Source organism: Gymnoscopelus braueri (assembly GCF_963280865.1).
Source record: "Gymnoscopelus braueri genome assembly, chromosome: 16".
Lineage (NCBI taxonomy): Eukaryota > Metazoa > Chordata > Actinopteri > Myctophiformes > Myctophidae > Gymnoscopelus > Gymnoscopelus braueri.
Genome location: NC_137616.1, coordinates 7,679,173 through 7,700,810, shown reverse-complemented (window position 1 = coordinate 7,700,810; position 21,638 = coordinate 7,679,173). Strand labels below are relative to the sequence as shown.

The following is a 21,638-nucleotide window of genomic DNA, read 5'->3' as shown; positions in this document are numbered from 1 at the left end:
ATATTGAGTTTATGTACTAATCAAGTAATAGGATGATGAATTAAGCAATATTACACGAGAGGGTGAGCTTTACCGTCATTATTGGCACGCCTGTGATGCGGTCAGGAACGAGGCGAAGCCGAGTTCCGCGAGCATCACAGAAGTGCCAATAATGTAAGGTAAAGCACACCCTCGAGTGTAATATTGCGATTATACAACAGTTACCAACAAAACACATCCAAATGTATTCATATTGTGGAGCAATTCATAATAAAAATGTTTCGCTGTTATCCGTTTCCCTGTAAAGAGAAGAGTTTTTCACTGAGACATTAAATAGTCCCTGTAGCAGCGCTATGAGCCTGAGGCACCGTCTCATCAACACACAGCTATCAATGCTTGCGCAGTGGAATGAATTCCAGTAGGCTATATGCTCCGTCGTACGACCGTGTCACGTGGCCAAAATAACTGATCTACAAGCTGACAACGTGTCGCGATGGCGACGCGTTGTGAACTTGTAGATCGGCTATTTTCGCCGTACGATACCTGGCGACGCGTTGTGAACTTGTAGATCGGCTATTTTCGCCATGCTGTTTGTTTTCCTACCGTGGGACAGCGTGACGTCACAGCACAGCTGTGCCATATATGGTCTAATCAGGTGCGGACTGCAGTGCGGAGTGATTTATTAATGTGATTAGGCCCGTGCCCGTGCCCGATGCTGGTTTGAAGCACGGCTAGAAAGCTATTTCAACCAATCAGATTGCTTGGTCGGAACTACCTGTTGTTTAATGTGTATTAGATCAGGGGTCCGCAAACTTTTCCATATCAAGGAGCCCCAAATAGACTTAGCCTCTGCCCCCTGTTGTGAAATGGCTTAAAAAGAAAGAAAGAAAAGAAACACAAACATAATTAAATAGTGAAAATAGCCGATCCAAATTTGTATTTGCTGCCTCCTCCAAGATTCACAATAAAATAAGAGTCTCAGAGTCAATTGTCTTGCAATCTGAGAACCCAGATTCTTTGTTTTTGCTGATGGGTTCCCAGATTGGTGGACTAGTGCAGTGGTTCTCAACCTTTTCAGGCCTCGACCCCCCAAAAAAATCATATTTGAACTGGGGACCCCCACCCTGACAAGCACTTGGAATTGTTGGAGTTGAGGCTTTACATTTAGTTTGACTCGGTTCCACAGATCAGCTATTTTCAAACGTTTTTCTCTTTCTCAGGTAATATTTCACAATTTGGCCAACGTAAGACATTTATTATAGTAGACGTTGTTGATTGCTATTGACACAGAAATTGTGTACTTTGTTTTATTTTAGCGGAATTAAAAAGGTCTTAAATTGTAACTTTAGAAATGTGCAGATACCCTGAATACACTTCTACTGTATGTTGGTTTGTTTACCGTTGAGTGAGAAAACAATGTTGCACATTAAGCAAATCATCTGGGGACCCCCCTGGTAGAATCTCTGGACTAAGACAAAACCGACAGATTAATCAACTGGGGAGACCCTACTCATCATTATAAACATTTCAGCATGTGAAATAAACGTACACATTCAATAATGGTTTTCTTTTATGTTTATTTACAGAGCTTATAGTCATAATAGTCCGTCATGTTCTATGGAAGTAAATGGATAAAAGAAAATATCACAAGTCCTCCACGCATCTCTCCCTCATGTTAAATTGGGAGGAGCTTTCAACACAGTCAGCTCCACACAACGTCCCAACCTGATTCTGTGGATAATGTCTGGAGTTCCAATGAGAAAATGGCTTTATTTTAGACAATAAAAACATGCCTCAAAGCTATTTTTCCCCAACGTGTGGTGGCCATACATCTGTTCACTCTTGTAGCACTGACTAAAGCCTTTAAGAAAGAAATGTTCACACATTCAAACTGTCCTGTACAGGGGAGTTGGACAAAAATAACGGTACTGAATAACGGATTCCTGCACACTGCAGGAATTGCATTCATGTATTAAAAAAAAATATATTCTGAAAATGAAATCTATTTCCAGTCAGTTTCCACTGTGCAGAGGGTCTGGGAGTCACCTGGAGAGGTGCAGTCTCACTAGGTAACTCACCACAGCTGAGAAGAAGGTGGAGGAATCCATGGGCCCCAGACAGTGGTGGAAAGTAACCAAGTACATTTACTTAAGTACTGTACTTAAAGCGGCACTATGTTATTGTTTTCTTTTAATGAATAAGACGTAATGTTGTTGAATCTGTATGAGAGTATGTTAATACAATATATAACTTATTCAATTGGGGGGGGTTGTATTTTGTCTCCCTGCTCTTCTATTGAGACGTTTAGATCGTGTCAAATGTCATGTCTCACCTATAGACACAATCTGACACACATTTTGGCCTGATGGTAAAGATTCAATGTATCTCTTGAGCAAGCAGAGAGCTCTATTAGCTCAATGATAAAAAAAAATGCACAGGAAACCGGTTGCAAATCCGCGGTAGCCGACGAAAGCTTTAGTTTCAAGTACTTTGCAGATTTAGAGTAATAATACAAAACATGCATTAAACACTTGAGCCCTATTTTATACTTTGGCTATTCCAAAAGTAATTATCAAAAGATTGACGCATGAAAAATGTATTTAAAAACAATATTGAGATTGGACATTCTGCATGATGACAACTTTTACTTTTAGTACTTTAAGTATATTTTGATGGCAATACTTTTGTACTTTTCCTCAAGTAAAATGTTGAATACAGGCAATACCACATTGTGGTACGGCTACTTTTACTTAAGTAAAGAAATCAGTACTTTTTCCACCACTGTTCCCAGCTGCCATGCGGACTGGGACCCAGCCGCGAAAACAAAGCGCTGCCGACGGACCAAACCCTGGCTCACGGCTACCTCACTCACATCATGCTCGCCCCAGTACACCCTGCTGCCTACACCTGCCATGGAGCAACACCCCCCACCTGGCCAGACTAATATCACTGCGTAGATATTAGTCTGGAATCTCCGTGTGGAACCTGCATTTACGAGGGGCAAAAAAAAAAATGCCTCTGGTGATAAACCCGCCCCACATTTGCATACTGGGCCCTGACTGGTCCCTCACAACTTTGGAGGGAGAGAAATCCAATCTCTATTGAGAGGGGCCAGACCTAATCCTAATCTGCCGAGGGCAATTTATTTCTGCAATGGCAGATTCGTCTGGAACCAGGCTACCTCCACCTGCCCTGAGACCTGCCCTGTATTGTTGCTACCTAATGCTACCCTCAAATTGATTATGAATTTGGATCTCTGGTTCCTCAGAACGCAACCGTTGCAATGCAGCCGTTTATTTCCCCCGTAGTGGCACACTTAACAAACCTGTCCATCAGACAGGGCCACGTCCCACAGGAATTTAAGCATGCGAGAACAACACTGCTTGGTGGTGCCCAAGGCTTACTGTCATCAAGCTGGCCCACACCACAACCATCTCCTGGGGGGGTCACTTAGGCCCTGATAAGACTGGAGAGGATTTATCTTCTGGCCTGGTATGTATGCAGAGGTAAAACACTTTTTGTCAGCAATGCAAGAGATGCCAACAAACCTCCCCTTTAACATCCCAACCTTTCTTCACCTTTTCTCCAGTTATGGGGCCAAATCATGCACAACAAACTGGGGGGGGGGGGGGGGGGCATAGCCGAGTGGTTAGTGAGCCCGCCTAGGAAGCCAAAGGCCATGGTTGTCCCAGGTGTCGATGTGTGTCCCTGAGAGCCTTAGAATGGCTGCTCACTGCTCCTAGTAGTTATGGGATGGGTAAATGCAGAGGGCAAATTTCACGTTTATGCAAATATACAGAGACCAAAAAAAACACCCCAAGGAGTGGGGACTAATCTAATCTAAATTTAAAAAGTTTGAGAACCACTGGATTCTGCCACCAGATACCCTGAGGCTATCCATCTCTGCACTGCAACCTCAAAAGCCATCACGCACCCTCCACCTGCCCCGAGCCCTTCACCACCACACTCCCACACCTTACCCCTTCCCTTCTAATAAACACACTTGTACTGCTTGCGTGTTGGCTTCCCACCCCCCACACACACACACCACCTAATCAAAGAACAAACCCAATTCAAATAATTACACCTTTCGAGGTCTAGGGCCAATTACCGAATGTGGCATTCCTACTGTATCCTACCGTGTTCTCCTGAGAATGTAAGGTTTATGGGTCCCATCTTGCACACTGCCTTATTCCTATAAACATTTTATGCATGTTTTACTATTTTGAAGGAGAAAAAAATTGTTGATGTAAATCACTGAGTCAGACTGAGTTAGACGCGAACACGTCCGGTAGTGTTGCACGAGATGAACAAAAGAAATCAGGATTCCTTCTTCACATCGCCATTCGCCACTGCCGGTCAGAAACCTTTTATGTCCATATTGCATCTTACGTTTTTTTTTTTTAATAAATGAATGCCATGTTTTACACAAAAGTAGCCGATCTTCAAGCTTGCAACATGACATGTTATGAGCTTGAAGATATGTTGTTTTTTGTTTGTTCACCTATGATAACATTACCAAAATAGGGATGTCAAGGTTGAAAGTGGTTAAGTCTGTCCGTGGGCTTTATAAATATGTAACCAATGGTAAGTATTAACAAGAGCTTTTGACTAAACTACATTGGACCCATTGCAACATTTTGGACATGCTACAGTAGGTTTCCACCTGACAGTGACAATATTGTGATATATTCAGGGATACATGAACAAAACATTTTTGTCGTCAAGAAAAATTTCCTGAAACTTGATTTGTAGTGATTTGTAGGCCTCAGATTCGTTCTACACAGCAACACAATACTTTGCCAAATGATTTTCCTATTGTAACAAAGGCAAACTCGCGATATGGAGATTATACATGATTTATTATACTGCCCCTGAGAAAACCAGATTCGGATTGGCGGGAGGGTGTGCATTAATTTTCAGATAACCGCAAGGTCAAGGTCTCATCACCGTTCAAAATGCATATGCATGATCAAAATTGTACTGTATTAATGTTATCTAAGCTAACATTAGCTACAAGCTGTCCTTAAAAACATGGATTTCAATATAACGTTCAACCTTTTGGGGAAACATAAAACGTGTATGTGTCTGACTGACTCTGTGGTTTCTAGGTAGATTTACTATGCTCAAGATCCCAGGAAGACTAGGCGGTGGTTCTCAAAGTGCGGTGCGGGGACCGGCAGGGGTCCTTGAGGGGGTATCAGGGTGTCCCCAGCAAAACTAGATAACATAGCCTCAAAATCAGTTTAACCACTGCTATTGGAAAAGTGAGCTTGTAGATCAGCTAATTTCCAAAGATTTAGAAAAGATCGTTTTGCTCACAATACTTTTTTTGTTTACATTTGTAACAAAAATCTCCTCTTATGGGGGTCCCTGGCACTAAATCTTTTCAGATGGGGGTCCGCAGCTCAAATACATATCAATTTGGCAGTCAATGGACTAGAGGCAAAACCGTGTGCTTCTAATGGGGATCCTTTAATAAACATTCTGCTACTGTGTCTTTCTGAGAAATAAGGTAACATTTGCTACAAGGTTGATAAAGATAAAGCACCAATACAAAGTTCCTTGTGAGTCCTGTCAAATCCGACTCCCATCGTGTCTCGCACATCACCCGTCTTTCTGCCCTGCGTTTCCTGTCTCTACACTCCTGTCTATGCAAAATAAAAATGCCCCAAACAATGATAAAAATAAAAGCTAGTTAGCCTCTGCATTGTGCATCATTCTTTTCCATAACATCATGTCAATAATGATAGTTTGATATACAGGTGATGTATCATCAACAGTCTCTGAATGTAAAACTGTGGTCACATGGTCTGTCTGGTTTTTTTTTGTCCGTCCTGGGACCCCCGAGTGGTGCTCGAGGCGGATCCAGGGGGTCCCCGACTACATTATTGATAGTCAGGAACCAAATGGACCTTAAGAGGTTCGTCACTGAGAGTATACAAATAGGACCAAATGGACCAATACTGTTGGTGCATTCCCAGAGTTATAAGGGTCCGCGCCCTAATTCATACCAAACCCGGGGGTCCTTCAAATCAAAAAGGTTTGAGAACCAGTGGTATATCTCTTCAGATAGTGATGGATGCTCTGTCAGTTGGCTGTAGTTTGAAGCGTGGCTCCACTGCGGGGGTCCTGCAGACCGAGCCCACAGCTGAGGCAGATTAGAGTCCAGAAAAAGAGCTTGATGATGAATAATGGCAGGTGTGTGTGTGTGTGTGTGTGTGTGTGTGTGTGAGAGAGTCACTGGAGGCCATAGACATTCTTATAAACGGTTTAGCATAGCTCCCGTTTGTTTTAGTTTTTTTCCCTCTTGCAAAAGCTGTGGGGTGCGTGTGGCACTGGCATAAGAGACAACTCACGCATCACGGTTCCTGGAACCTGGGAACGGGCTGGTTCAGAACGCGGTCTGGGCTGGGCCATAGGGCTGGACAATCAATATATATCCATATCATATCCATAAGAGACTAGATAACGTCTGGGATTTGGGATATCATAATATAGGCTTATGACATTAGTGTTATATTTCCCTGGTTTTAATCACTTACGCCTTATTTTATACAAGTAGTTCTCAAAATGGGTCCTTGATGGGGACGGGGACGGGGGTCCCCAGCTAAAGTATTGATAGTTATAGGAACCAAATGGACCCTTCCAGGACTAACTCTGCGAGGGTGCAAAATGGAACCAAATGGACTCTCTTGAGTTACGGGGGTCCATGGCCTAATGCATGCCAAACTGGGGGTCCACAAATAGCGAAGTGAACTTGTAGATCGGGTATTTTGGTGGATTTTTATTTTATTTGGAGACTTGAAAATTAAACTGATATCATCGTGACATTATCTATATCGATGTTTTAGACCAGGGGTCTTGACTTCCACGTTTTTCAGGCCATGCATGGACCCCTTAAAGGAGGAGTTCACCCAATTTTTTTTATTTATTTTCTATCAATTGCACACCCCATGAAGCCTTGAATACATGGACTTATTTTGGTTTTTGTCGCATTCCTAAGCCAATAATTTGATGCCCGGGTGTATTTCCGGTAGGAGACACAAATAATCTACTTTGTGTCTCCTACCGGATACATTAGCCGGTAGGAGACAGGAATCATATTATTAGCTTAGGAATGCGACAAAGACACAAATAAATCCATGGATTCAAGGCTTCATGGGGTGTGCAATTGAAAGAAAATAAGTAATTTTTTGGGTGAACTACTCCTTTAATAGCTGAGAGAGAGATGAAGCAGGGACCCCCACTACATATTGTATACAATTGTGTTGCATATTAAACTTTTTCATAAATTTCATAGAAAGCTTCATAGATTTGTTTGACAGCACTATCATCAGTGTATTTTCAGACATTTAAAACTCAATACTTAGTAAACTTGACCTTATAGGCTCTGTACTTGGTCTGCTCCTTTTCCATCCACACCAAACCTCTTTGCTGAAAATAGCCGATCTACAAGCTGCGACGTGTTGTGAGCTTGTACATCGGCTATTTTCGGCTAATGTTCCCCTCAGAATATAGGGATGCTAGGGTTCAAGTGGTTAACTTAAATAAAAGAAAAAAGGTTTCTGTCAAACAAAGATTTGGAGACCCCCCTGTAGTAATTCTGAGGACCCCATTAGGTGCCCCTGTTGAAGACCCCCGTTTTAGTCAGAAATCGCCCATATTGCCCAGGTCCTATACCCAGACCAGTTCAGAACCCATTCCGGTCCGGTTTCCAGTTCAGGTGCTCTGCTGCTGCGGCGCAGCGTCCTGGTAGTCCGTGTTGTAGGGGTAGTAGTAGAGGTCGTGTTTGACGGCCATGAGCAGGCCGGGCGCGCCCCCACGGCCCCCCAGCTGAGAGGAGAACTGCACGCTGGGGATGAGGTCCCTGGCGGCGGGGTGAGGCGAGGGGATGGTCCTGAGCAGCAGACCGTCACTCAGACTCCACAGCCTGGTGTAACAGTCCTGACCCACTGTGGAGGACACAGAGAGAGAGAAGTGAAATAAATAGACTAGTTACTTCTCAAACTTTGTTGTGCCAAGGACCAACAAATGATATGTATTTGGTCGCAGACCCCCGTCTGAAAATGTTTTGTGCCAGGGACACAAAACATTTGTGTCCCTGAGAAGTGAAGATCTGATTGAGAAGTCAGATCTTCTCTTCTGACTGTCAGGCAGAAGAGAAGATTTGTGTTAAAAATATATCATTACTCAACCTTTTCAATTGCTTTCAAGATGCATTTTTTCCATTTTCCCGCCAAAATAGCAGATGTACAAGCTTGCAGCACACACTGTGAGCTTGTACATCTGCATTTTCTTTTCATAGCCAACGTATAAAATATGGATAAAGTGGTTAAAATGACCCCCTGAAACCCCCCCCAAGGACCCCACTTTGAGAACCACTGAAATGCAGAAATCAGAATCAAAGAAGAGGGATGCTGGCTGTTCCAATGTGTGTGTGTTGGGAATAAATGAGTCATGATTTTGTCTCACGCTTGTGGAAAAATAACGTCGAAGCAAAACACATAATGTATGGACTTTCAGTACCTAGAAAAGCGCTATATAAATCGTACGTATTATTATTATTATAATGGAAGCTTATTTCTGCCCCGACTAGTTTTTCTTGCAAATTGTGACTTTTGGGGCTTTTTTTCTCTCAACAAAAAGATAAAGAAAGATTTTATTATAAAAAAAACTTTAAAAAATCATCTGTTTTTAGCAGTAGTAGTTGTTGCCGGGCAGAATCTCCGCATTTCAACTTTTTATGTTTTTTGAAATAAATTCCCTGCTTAATCCATTTAGACCTTCTAAAAACGCCTCCTAAATAAAGTTTTCTGAAATACGTAAAACATTATGTTGCTACATACTGTACATAGCAACAAAACCCCCAAAAGGGGTTCCTGGTCTAAATGGGTTAAGACTAAACCCATTTAGACCAGGAACCACTTGTATGGCCTACAAGTGTCACACAAATTGAAATTTTGGAGAGTGGTTACGTGTGTGGGGGGGGGGGGGGGGGGGGGGGGGTTATAAATATTGAATAATAGTATTAACAAGAGCTTGTGACCAAATAACTTCTGAAATAAACAGTTTTGGACATGCAAGGTTTTGTCCCGACAGCGACGACATGTGAACAGACACGTTTGTTTACAGAGGTTGCTAGGCAGCCCACCTGCTAGGAGGAGCCCCTCTGACTCGTTGACATGGACGGGCAGGTAGGCACTCTCGTTGTTGTGCCCTTTGAACTCCTGCACTACCTTCGACACTCGCACGTCCCACAGCTTGATCTGCACACGCACACACACACACACACACACACAGGTTGGTGTCAGATAAAATGTCCTATTAACCAATGACAACGGGCAACATTTGTTTAAAAGACAAACAGAAATATATATAGAGAGAGATTTTCTGAGCTTTGTCTGCCTCTTTTTACAGTTCATATTGAAGAGAGACGGGAAACAGGGAGAGAGAGAGAGAGAATCGGGAGTGACATGCAGCAGAGGTCCGTCAAGCTCAGGACTCGAGCCCGGGACTCGCTGTCAGGCATCAGAGGCTATGTGGTAAATGCCTCAACCACTCAGCGTTCAGCGCCCCCAGAAAAGTTTTTTAAAATGAATATAAACAATTAATGGTCAACTAAAACAGTGGTTCTCAACCTGTGGGTTGGGACCCCAAGGGGGCTCCCCAAATGATAGTAAAGTGACAATTTAAGGACTTTTAAGACCTTTTCAATACCTAAAACAAATTAGAAAAAAGAAAAGCAAAGAAAATAAATTAAAAAAGACCATTACTGCCTCAAACGTAATCAACAAACTACAGTATACTATAAAAACTGGTCAAACATTGGCCAAAATGTCAAATAATATAAGAAAGACTAATTTTGGGAGTCCCCCGATCAAATATGATTATTTTGGGGGGCCTTGAGAACCACTGAACTAAAATGCCATGACGCTGACCTGTCCCAGCATGTCTGCGGCCAGCAGATAGTTCTCGTCGTGCAGCATGCGTATGGAGGTGACCGCAGACTCCTGGTGGAAGCGGCTGCACTTCCAGCTGTCCTTACGACTAGTGCGCTGACGCAGGTCTATGCTGAAGATGTCCCCCGAACGACAGCCATTAAACAACACAGGAGCCTGAGAGGGAGGGAGGGAGAGAGAAGAGGAAGAAGGAGGGAGAGAGAGAGAGAGAGAGAGGGAGGGAGAGAGACAGAGGGAGAGAGAGAGCGGGAGGGAGTGAGAATGACAGAGATAGGGGGGTAGAGGGGGAGCGAGAGAGGAGAAAAAAGAAGAGAGGGAGTGAGTGAGACGGACAAAGGGGGGGAAGAGGAGAGAGGAATAGAGGGGGAGAAAGAGAGAGAAAAGGAGGTTTGAGTATGTGGGGGAGAGAGATGGTGGTGAGGGAGGAAGCAAACATTTTAAAGCCTGATTTATGTTTCTGTGACAAAGTGTCATGCAACATGTCGCTCTGCAAAAATAGCATAATTATAACAGTCAATTATTTTTTCAATTGTAAATCCATATACAATTGTAATATCTCTGTCGACGCCGTCTCCGACTTAAGATTTTAACCACTGAATTTACTTAGCAGATCTACAAGTCCACACCGGTTTTCTCACCCTGAGAGCAAACTGCTGAGCCAGGACGTCACTGCTGACGCCGTATGTCTGTGTGCGCCCCGTCTCTGCGTCTTTCACTATCACCCTACGGGAGAGACCTGCACACACACACACACACACATATTATTGTATTATTGTACTATGCTTGTGAGGACATCAAAAGTTTGGGACAGTTTTTTTCATGGTCATTTTTACCCTAAAGCTAAGCGTTATACTTAGTTGCATGCGGGTGTCGGGCCGACATTTTGTGAGCTTGTAAATCAGCTATTTTCAGTGCGCGACACCCGCACGCAACCAAGTGTAATTCTCAAATTCTGCTATACTTGTGGGGACATTTGGTAAGTATTTTGTATCAGTGCAGACCATAAGGCAAGTACAAACTATACACAAAGTAATGTGACAATAAAAACTGTATTTCGAGGGGATTGTGGTTGATCTGACCTGTGCTGAAGATCTTGTCTGCCTGCGGGTTGAGGCACCAGGCACACGACCACGCCGTAGAGATCTTAAAACTACACAACATGCCTGGCTGGTCTGAGAGCACAACACAGAGATACACACACACATGAAGAGGAGAGACAGATGGGTCATTAGTACGGGTGTAACGATACATTTTAACAGCAATACAATACGCATCACGATACATGGACGATATTCGTTCATTCATGGCGATACAATGATTTCAAATCGATACAGTAACTATTTAGCAAAGACATTTTATCTGTGTGAAACGTGTGGATAGCGAAGGTTTTTTAAAGGGAAACATTTATTATTATAGATATAAATAAGTAAACTCAGTGATTCTTGATCTTATCTGACCTGGGTTAGAGTTGCTGAACAGAGAGACGGGCAGCAGGCTGACACAGCCAGGGGTTTCTGCAATGCCCACCAGACACAGCCTGAACAGGGGGGCTCAGGTTAAGGAACACTCATCACCACCACTAGGGCTGTCACGATTACACATTTAAGTTGACGATTAATTGTCACACTAATAATTGTGATTAACGATTTAATAGTGTTTTTGGCATTGAACATGGGAAGATATGAATAAAAAATACATTTCTGTTTGCCTCGGAATCAAAAAATGCACAGGGCAGTTATGACACACAACAGGACATATTTATTCATTTCATATATATATTTTTTTGTTGTTGAAAATAGCAGATCTACAAGCTTGTAGATCTGCCATTTCAGCTTTTTTAATGTATGAACCTTTTTCAACATGGAAACAATTATCACAAAATAATTGCGGTTATCTCAAATAATTGCGATTAGACGATTATGTAATAATTGTGACAAGCCTAACCATCACCACATGGAGATCAGTAGATAGTTACAGGAGATCTACAGCAGCGGTTCCCAAACATTTTAGCTCGAGACCCAATTCATCAGGAATTCCTGATGAAGATCCTTGAAACATTGATCCAAGCAATAAACAGTGGGGCTTATTTTGGGAGCGTGCCGACTTTATTTTAATTTTTTTTAACCCGTTAAAACCGGGAAAGCATCTGTGTCACAATCATTTTAACCACTTTATATTAACCATATTTTATACTTTGGCTATTCAAAAAGATCTGCTATTTATTTATTTTTATCGTGAAAATGTTTGCAAGTCTTTGAATATATAACATATTTTCAGATGGGGGTCTGTGGACAAATGCATATCATTTTGGGGTCCTTGACATGAAAAACGTTTGAGAACCACTGATAAAGCGACATAGGTTTTTCCGAAAACTGTTAGGAACAAAGAACGAATGAAGGATACAGCACATGAGAGTCTGGATGGCTGACCGACGCCCAGCAGATGGAATTCACCTGAAACACACACACGTTCATGTTTGAGACAGCAGGTCAAGGTTTCAGATTTTTCAGAAGGGCACAGGGTGGGGATTTAACCTACAGGCCACACTGCTGAGAGCAAAATAAGAGGCGTCACATTTCTGCATATCTATAAAGTCAACTTTTCAGAAAACATTTACATGTCGGTTCCAAACTGGAGTGGATTCACATCCGTCCATTCCATTTTACAGAGTCCTAGGATCATTGTGGAAAAGGAATTGGTAAAAAACAGATATAGCCGTTTATGGCACTCAACGGTTGGATTTGAAAAAACGGCTATAGCCGTTTTTGGCACTCAATGTGTTAATTGTGGTACTTTCAATATGTGTATATACCTTATGTATAGGTTAGAATTGACTATTGTTGTTTAGGGACAATTTTTGGGACAACTTTTGAGCTGCGATATGAGTATACACGGTATAATGTTGTGCCTCATTGCGCCTCTTAGCCGTGGTATAATCTACAGTAAACCACGGCCTCTTGGGGCTTATTGCTTTATTCTATAGAGATGCTGTCTGAGTGCTGAAACTAACTGTGGCATAATTGATTTACTGAACATAAGTAGCATTAATCCCATCGTGTGTGTGTGTGTGTGTGTGTGTGTGTGTGTGTGTGTGTGTGTGTGTGTGTGTGTGTGTGTGTGTGTGTGTGTGTGTGTGTGTGTGTTCCCACCTTGCGGTTGGTGAAGTAGAGGTTGTCACACATCTCTGCAGACATGGAGCCCCTCTTGCAGCCCTTGAAGGTCATGATGCCGTACTTGCATCCGCCGTGAGTCACGTCGTTCACCGTAAACACCTTCTCGCACTCCGAGTCGCCCTGGAGAGACCGGCGAGAATGCCATGGATTAAAGCCAAATAAAATCTCACGACAGAAAACATTTTGATAGGCCAAGTCCTAATGTGTGATTCGTGAAACAGACTGAAAGGTGCTTTAGAAATGCACCAATCACCATTTTGTGTGTGTGTGTGTGCGTGTGTGTCATTACCACTATCAGCCTGAAGTTGTCTGTATCGGGGTAGCTGCTGTCTGAGCTCTGAACCGTCAGTCTGTGTCGTCTCATTCCACTCACTTTCACCTCATGGACAGCCCTATAGAACACACCATCAAAAATGTCAAATCTTTTTCTACTCCACAAGGGGGTGTGCTCTGAAATTTTACACCATCTGGCAGCCTTTTTTAACATATATAGAGAGACTGAATGCTGCTGACATTAATGACCCATAAATTAAACCCACTGTATTTGTTTTTGTATTATAATTTTTTGGTGTATTTTTTAATTCATTTTAAATCTTTCTTTAATAATATATATATTCTACTGTGTATACTTTATTTATTCATTTTTGACTTGTTTTCATTTTTCATTGCAATTGTGTCTTATTTGTTTGTATTGTCCTTTGTGTTAACAAATTGGGTGCCAGAGGTTTATTAAAATATTATACTTTGAGTGCCAGGATGTTTAAAAAAAATTGAACCTTTTTCAAGTAGTCACAAAATATTTTCAGTGATCACCGTCCTCACGGTGATCCCCTCATTACACACATACAGGTCTCGTACAATCGGGGGGAAAAAATTAAAAACATTCGGTAATCCGTTCCATAGTTGCAGCCAGTTGAAAATAGTACACAGGAGCCGAGATACAGGTTTTTGAAGTCATAAGTTAACCAGGAGGTGGATTGGAGTCTAAATCTTGTAGGAGTGATATTTCCTGTTGCTGTGAAGAAAAAAAATAAGTTTTTTTCAAAAAACGTATATATACGGTTTTGGCACTCAACGTTAGTATTATATATATGGCCAAAACTGTATATATATACGGTTTTGGCACCCAATGTGTTAATGGTACAAGATACCAGGGCTGTAGCTCTTTCGGAGCGGGAACTTTGGGGGGGGGAGATGGGAGGGGTAACATACACTGTTTTTGTATGCTTTTTGTTAATGACCTGTATGTGCGGTGGAGTGGAATACTACAAAATGACGTCACTGAGCCGCGGTGATAAGCGTCGCATAGCGTGAGCTTGTATATCGGTGATAAGCGTCGCATAGCGTGAGCTTGTATATCGTCTATTTTCAAATAGCCGATGCATATAGGTTTAAAGTGCTCATGTGGCCTATAATAGTCGCTTATTTTGGGCTTGATTTCATAGACCCGGTTGCTTATTTCTCTCGCATAATCTGGCAACGCTGAACTTCAGGTGGATAAGTCAGGTGGATAAAAGCACGTAGGGGCCTTTATACAGTTATATCGTCTTAGTTATATGGCGCTTGTTGTGAATGGTCCTTTACACTGGACATACGCATGGTAACTATCTGTATAGACCAGTGAGTGATTCTCAACCTTTTTAATTTCAAGGACCCCCCAGTTTGATTGGTTCGGAGCAGGATGAATCAAGGAGTCAAGTGGCCTTTGACGTCCTCCTAACAGCTGCTGAGCTCAATCTGTCTTGAGAGATTACATGAACCCTAACGTCCCTATTCTCTGCAATAGGCCAACATTCAGCGAAAATAGGCTGCTACAAGCTCACGTGTCACAATGCCACGCGTTGTGAGCTTGTAGATCTGCCATACAATATGATCAGATTATTACACATTATGACAATAATTCAATGGGTTTAACTTGTTAAAAAGTACAAGTTGGATTGTCGCTCATCTGTCCCTCACTCTGTTAAAGGAGGAGTTCACCCAAAAAATGATTTATTTTCTATCAATTGCACACCCCATGAAGCCTTGAATACATGGATTTATTTAGTTTTTTGTCGCATTCCTAAGCCAATCATTTGATGCCCGGGTGTATTTCCGGTAGGAGACACAAATAATCTACTTTGTGTCTCCTACCGGATACATTGGCCGGTAGGAGACAGGAATCAAATTATTAGCTTAGGAATGCCACAAAAACACAAATAAATCCATGGATTCAAGGCTTCATGGGGTGTGCAATTGATAAAAAATAAGAAATTTTTTGGGTGAACTACTCCTTTAAGTGCGTGTGTGCGTGTGCGTGTGTGTGTGTGTGTGTGTGTGTGTCCGGATCTTGCACTTACAAGTGTGAGATCAGAATAAGCAGAGTAAGCGTGAATTCTAGTCAATAAACAAGGCAAAGAAAAAAAAGCATCCGTCTCAATAACACACCTTCTAAAAAAAACAAATGTGAGAAACAATGTGACAAGGCAAAGAGGATGGGCTGCTTTCTTTCTACGGAAGAGAAAGAGCGAGAGAGGAAGTGCATATAGGCAAGTCAGTATAGACTTTCGCACCTTTTGACCACATAAAACAATCTAGATGGGTCCAACTTTATTTACTGTTGCTGTGTTCGTGAATATCAGTAGCTGTCTGGCAGGAAATAAACTTGGACCCTAGCAACACAGTTTGACTGATACAGTCTGTTAATATTGATAGCTATTTGGAAGTCCAAACGTGTGTGTGTGCGCGCGCGCGCGCGTGCGTGTGTGTGTGTGTGTGTGCTCTGATACAGTACCTACAATAGGCGGTCCCAGATAGCAGGCCGAGGTGTTTTTGGTTCATCAGTATAGCTGTGTTGAAACCAGTTCTTGGAGCTTTCTGTCAAACAGTAACACACATGATCACATCCACTGTCACATCAATAAATGCTATAACAAAGGCCCTAACGAATATATCGTTGCTGTCGGGCAGAAACCTCTTCTCTCCAAATTTTAACTTTTTGTGTTTTTTCGGAAATCAACGCCCTACTTGATCATACTACAGCATCACACTAAAGCATCCAAAGAAGCAGATCTTCGTTTTGAGCTTGTGGATCTGCTACTTTTGATGCTTTTGAATTTGAATCCTGAAAAGTAACAGTTTTGGACATAATGAGGTTTCCACCAGACAAGAGGCGATATCTACATTCACACCCTTTTCACGTTGAAGTACATATCTGCATGACATTTCTTCTTGCTCTGATGAGAGCATCTTTCTAGGTAGAGATTAGGGCTGAAACTAGCAATTAGCTTCTCGGCGGATATTCTATCGATATCTTTTACTATTAATGGAATAATTCATGGGTAGAGCCAGACTGATATGTCAGATTGGCCGATATATCGGTCATTATTTGACTTTTTTGATTACATCTGTATCTGCAAATTATGCAGCCAATGCGTTGATTTTTACCACTTTCAACCCAGTCATTTTAACATTTTCAAAATGTTTCTGAAATAGCTTGTAGATCTGCCATTTTTGAATATGCCTTAAGTGGCTAAATAAAATAAAGTTCACCTTATGTGTATTTTAGATGTACGTGTTTGCTTTGTTATACTGCAAGTTAAATGTTCAGAAATCGGAACTTTTAATCAAATATAAAGTTTTTCAAATTGATTTGAAAATCAATTGCACTTCTTGACCAAACAGTGGACCACAATGGAAACAAGTTTCAGCTGTTTTGTGCTCAACCTCGTTGGCGTTTTTATTGTCGTATTTTAATGCCAATAAAAATGTTCTATCCTATATCGGTCAAAACACTGGTAATCGGTGGTCTAGGACTCTCCAAAATCGGGATCGGACGGTCCACAGATCTTGCATTAGTCGGGCTCTAATGACAGCTAGGATTGTGCCCTCCCAGAGTAGACCTACTTTATTGGGCATATCGTCCTTTGTCAGCATCACTGCTCTCCGTCGCTCCCTCTCCCTCTCCAGTAGCTGTTCGCAGGTCAGTGGGTTGTAGTTGTTGTGTCCAGGCAGCAGGCGGAAATAACGGTTCTTGTCCGCGTCAAAGTAAAACCCTCGCAGCTCTGGAAGAAGGGACAGAAGAGACGGGAATGAACAATGACTGAAATGAAATAATTAAACAAAGTTTTTTACCAATACCTCAATATCGATAGTGACAATATTGTGGGGATGATCATTTGTTTGCTTTCACAAAATATTTACAAAATGAGATCTCTGATCAATTATAATCAGTGATGCTTATGTTATAACTAAGAGGGTAAAGGCAAATAATATAACAGCATGAAAATCACTTTAACCACATTAGCCCTATATCCAGTACATTGGCTATTTGAAAATGGCTGATAGATCTATAAGCTTACAACGCGTCGCAATAAGACACATTGTGAGCTTGTAGATGTAAGTAAGTAATTAAGTACATTTTATTTATATATATATATATATATAGCATCTTTCGAAACAATGTTACAAGGTGCTGTACAATTGAACACAATATAAACAAGATTAAAACAAGTTAAAAACAGGGTATAATAGCACAATAGAGTAATAATACAATACAACAAGGATTAAAGCAAAACATTGACCTGTACCAGTAAGTCAGGTAAAAACTTCATGAGACAAAATGCTCACAAAATAAATGTATTTTTAACATGCTCTTAAAACCGTCGACTGACTCAGCATTTTTTAAAGCCAAAAGGTAGGGCGTTCCACAGTGTAGGAGCAACCCATCACCCTTTGTTTTGAGCTTGGTCGCGGGTATCTCCAGAAGGCCTTTGTCAGAGGACCTGAGGGATCTCACATTGTTCTTAGGGGCAGTAGGTCAGTGATATAAAGCAGGGCCAGCCCATGTAGTGCTTATAAGTAGTTAAAACAGGGATGGCAAACTCATTTTAGCTCAGGGGCCACATGGAGGAGGGCCAGAGGGCCAGAGGGCCGGACCGGTACCGGACCGGTAAAATCATGGCATAATAACTAATAATAACAATAACAACAACTTCAGATAGTTTTCTTTGTTTACTTTACTTAGTCTTAGTTAGTACAAGCACATTCTGAAAATGTAAACTTCACAAATAGGTATGGCCAAATGGAGACATTTTATTAACCGTTTACCGTTAGGCCTTACCGATTAATTAATCGATAACCGTTAAGATTTTTTTTTTTGTGTGCCAAAATACATTTTATTTCAAAGGGGCAAGTCTACACAGTTTGTTTTGTGTCTCCAGCAGAGTTTCTAGTGTCTCTATCTCTCTCTGGAAGAGGTTGCACATGAACTCTGCAGCCGCACTGAGGCGCTCCAACACAAACAATACCAATACAAAGACGAGGAAGAAGAAGAGGAAAGTGGAAGTTACGTGTGGTTGCAGGTGTAGACTTGGCCAAAAAACAATTAAAACATTTTTGGCACTAAAAAAAAAAAAAAAAAAAAAAAGTTATTATTATTATTATTTTTTTATGCTTTGCAAAATCATCTCGCGGGCCGGATTAAACTAGTTAGCGGGCCTGATCCGGCCCGCGGGCCGTATGTTTGACATCCCTGAGTTAAAAGGATTTTAAAATCTATTCTGGACTTAATGGGTAGGCAGTGAAGTGTGGCTAACACCCGAATTATGTGTGCTCTGGGGTTGTAGTCATCATTACCATTGGCTGTGCCCCCCTATTCTTTCTGTACTCACCAGGGGGCTCAGTGCTGGATGCAGAGGCAGAGGGGGTTGAGCTGCCACCATCTTGACTCGTCTGAGAGGCTGTTTGAGAAGGTCCAGGTCGAGGGTCGCCGTGCCTGAGGGTCAAAATAAACAGATTTTTATTTTAGAATAGGGTTCAAGTGATAAAGCATAAAAAAATAGTAGAGCTGCACCGTTTGGAGCTCAGTAGTGTTCATGAAGGCCAGTCCACACCAAAGATTCACAACACAACTAGTTGAAACTGCAACTCCTTGCAACCATTATCCCGAAATGGCACCGGAAATGGCAACTTCACCCCTATTTTATACTTTAGGCTGATCTGCAAGCTCAGAATGTGTCAAGATGCAACGCATTATGAGCTTGTAGATCTGCCATTTTCGAGAGAGAATGTTTGAAATTGTTTTGAAATGCAAATATTCTGTTATGGGGGTCCACGGCATAAAATATGTAATATGTAATATAGCAGGACATAATGTCATTCCCACTAGTACAGTGGTTCTTAAAGTGGGGTCCAGGGACCCCCAGGGGTCCTTGAGGGGGTTCCAGGAGGACTTCGGAATTTGGCAACAATATCACAATCATTTTAACCCCTTTATCCATATTTTACGTTGGCTATTCAAAGAATTTGAGTGCTTTTTTACACAAATCTTCTCTTCTGGAGGTCCCTGGTACCACACATTTTCTTGGTAGGGGATAGGGGTATTATATTATATAATTATATAATATAATATACATTGTATTCTGCCAAATATATATCAATTTGGGGGTCCTTGACATGAAAACGTTTGAGAACCAGTGGTCTAGCTGCCTTGTTGCCTCATGTGAGAGTCTGGAATGTCAGCAATTATCCCCTGATACAACCACAAATTGCTGTTCACTAATATTTTGCATAAAACTTGTTGCATTTGTGGCATAGCAAACGCAAATTAGAAAGGAGGTGGCTTTGGTTTGTTTTGTGCTAGGGTTGGACTAGATGTGGGAGCAACCTGCAGATTTGTTTATAATAAGGGAACAAAGACAGACATTTACATTTTGGGTAAAAGAAAATTATATAAACCCATTATTTGATCAACAGGATTACTTTATTATTTATTAATGTGTACTAAATCATTTGTGCAAGTTGCTACCACTTGCATACCACGTTTCGAAATTGCACATATTTATGCAGCAGGAGGTGGAGTGATTTAAAATTAGTGAAACTCGAACACAAGACAAAATCATGGCTTCAATCAGTCGCTTAACTGACAAATAACATCACAGCAAATGGATTATTTTCAAAGAAAGTCTTGACACAGACAAATAGGATAACCCTAGCCGCAAGCAACTCTTCACTAATGCAACGTCCTGCTGCATCCTGAACCATGTGCAATTTCGAAACAGGTGGTGTAGTATGCAGGACCATTGAGTGATTTCCAACGAGCGCTTCCAAACTCCAACACTTAATATATCAATAATCACCTGCACGGAATTTACAGAAAGTAGCTTATATATAACATGTCTATGGTGTATTTTTATGAAACAAAAACTTTTCAGATAAAGAGGATAATCCAAGCTTTCCGTGCAGCTGCATTGTTGTTTAATACAATCAGATAGGACTTTTCTGTTTGGATGAATGGGCTGTCAAGGGTTGGTATTGCAACTCTAGATTCCAGATAGTTGCTTGCGGTTAGGATAAGTTAACCCAAGTTAACCCAAGCTTTCCTTACAGCAGCAACATTGGTTTGTTTATCGACATAATCAGAAAGGACTTATCTGTTTCTATGAATGGGCTGTTGCAACTTTGATCCAGATAGCTGCTAGCTGCTGCTATCTGCATCAAAGTTGCAACAATACTAATGATGGCATTTAAGTTGCTCGCAACTAAGTAACGTGCATAAACTGCACTGCATACAACCATCGTTTATGGATTAATGCATTTAGTAATCACCACACATTGCTTTTTAATCAATTACATTTGCCGTTTGCTTTTATGTGGCCCCTGTAGGAAAACTAAACTAGCTGCTGCTCTGGTCCATAGCGTTAGAAAGAGTTCTCCTTGACGCCATGTTACTTTTCAGCCGTTGCCCGCACACCCCTGATAGCGCAGCATCTCGTCTGTATTAAAAATAAAAGAATACACTTTCGCTACTCATCAAAACAAAGACGGTTTTGAGATGTTGGAAGCCTACTTTCCTTAGTGGGGACACTCGGATCCCCCACCTCACGTCTAAAATCAACTTTTTTGGCCAGAAAATAAAATATTTCACTGGATGGAAAAGAAAAACTAGTTACTCTACTTGCGCCCTCTACAGATCTGGTCAATGGAATCTTTCTATTGACAAGATATGTAGGGGGCGCAGTGGAGCACCTAAAACATTTCCCCAGGTTTTCTGGTTAACTTGCTATGGTACGAACAGCTCATAATAACCTTGAATATATATATATATATATATATATATATATATATTTTACCATTGTTCCCGTGTGGTCCTGTGCCATTCACGACGTGATCCACTGTATCCCCTCCGATTTCTCTCTCGTCTGTCCCTTCTGTTCATCCCCTGAGTTGTGAACAGCTCCTATGTGACTGTACTGTACTGTACTGTAATGAGAAGCAGCAGCCAGGCAGCACTACAGCGTGTTTACCAGCTCAGAATGCAGCCTGACAGCCTGGCTACTATCGCGAGCACTCAGAGGCTAACCTGCATATATGGCTAACCCGCATATATTTGTCTAAATATGGAATAAATATGTAATTATTCCAGCGTTCCAAGTGGACACTAAAAAGACCGAAGTGATTGACTAACGGACGGCAGTTCATTGATTGCTACCAAAACAGAGCGTGTAGTCACTGTAGTGTTTCTGTTATTCTACGAGCTCCTCTG

At 41.6% G+C, this 21,638-nt stretch overlaps 1 protein-coding gene across 1 annotated transcript; it reads right to left on the bottom strand.

Moving 5' to 3' along the window:
* Nucleotides 1–4,078: 4,078 nt before the first annotated feature.
* Nucleotides 4,079–21,638, bottom strand: wdr21 (WD repeat domain 21). Its single transcript, XM_080453683.1, has 13 exons — nucleotides 21,226–21,638; nucleotides 18,766–18,869; nucleotides 17,000–17,157; nucleotides 15,888–15,970; nucleotides 13,404–13,506; nucleotides 13,091–13,234; nucleotides 12,345–12,394; nucleotides 11,399–11,478; nucleotides 11,021–11,113; nucleotides 10,580–10,677; nucleotides 9,921–10,097; nucleotides 9,134–9,248; nucleotides 4,079–7,934 (listed from the first exon to the last, which is right to left on the bottom strand). Exons 1-13 carry the CDS (start codon nucleotides 21,309–21,311, stop codon nucleotides 7,702–7,704), a joined length of 1,524 nt encoding a protein of 507 aa, XP_080309809.1. The 5' UTR covers nucleotides 21,312–21,638; the 3' UTR covers nucleotides 4,079–7,701.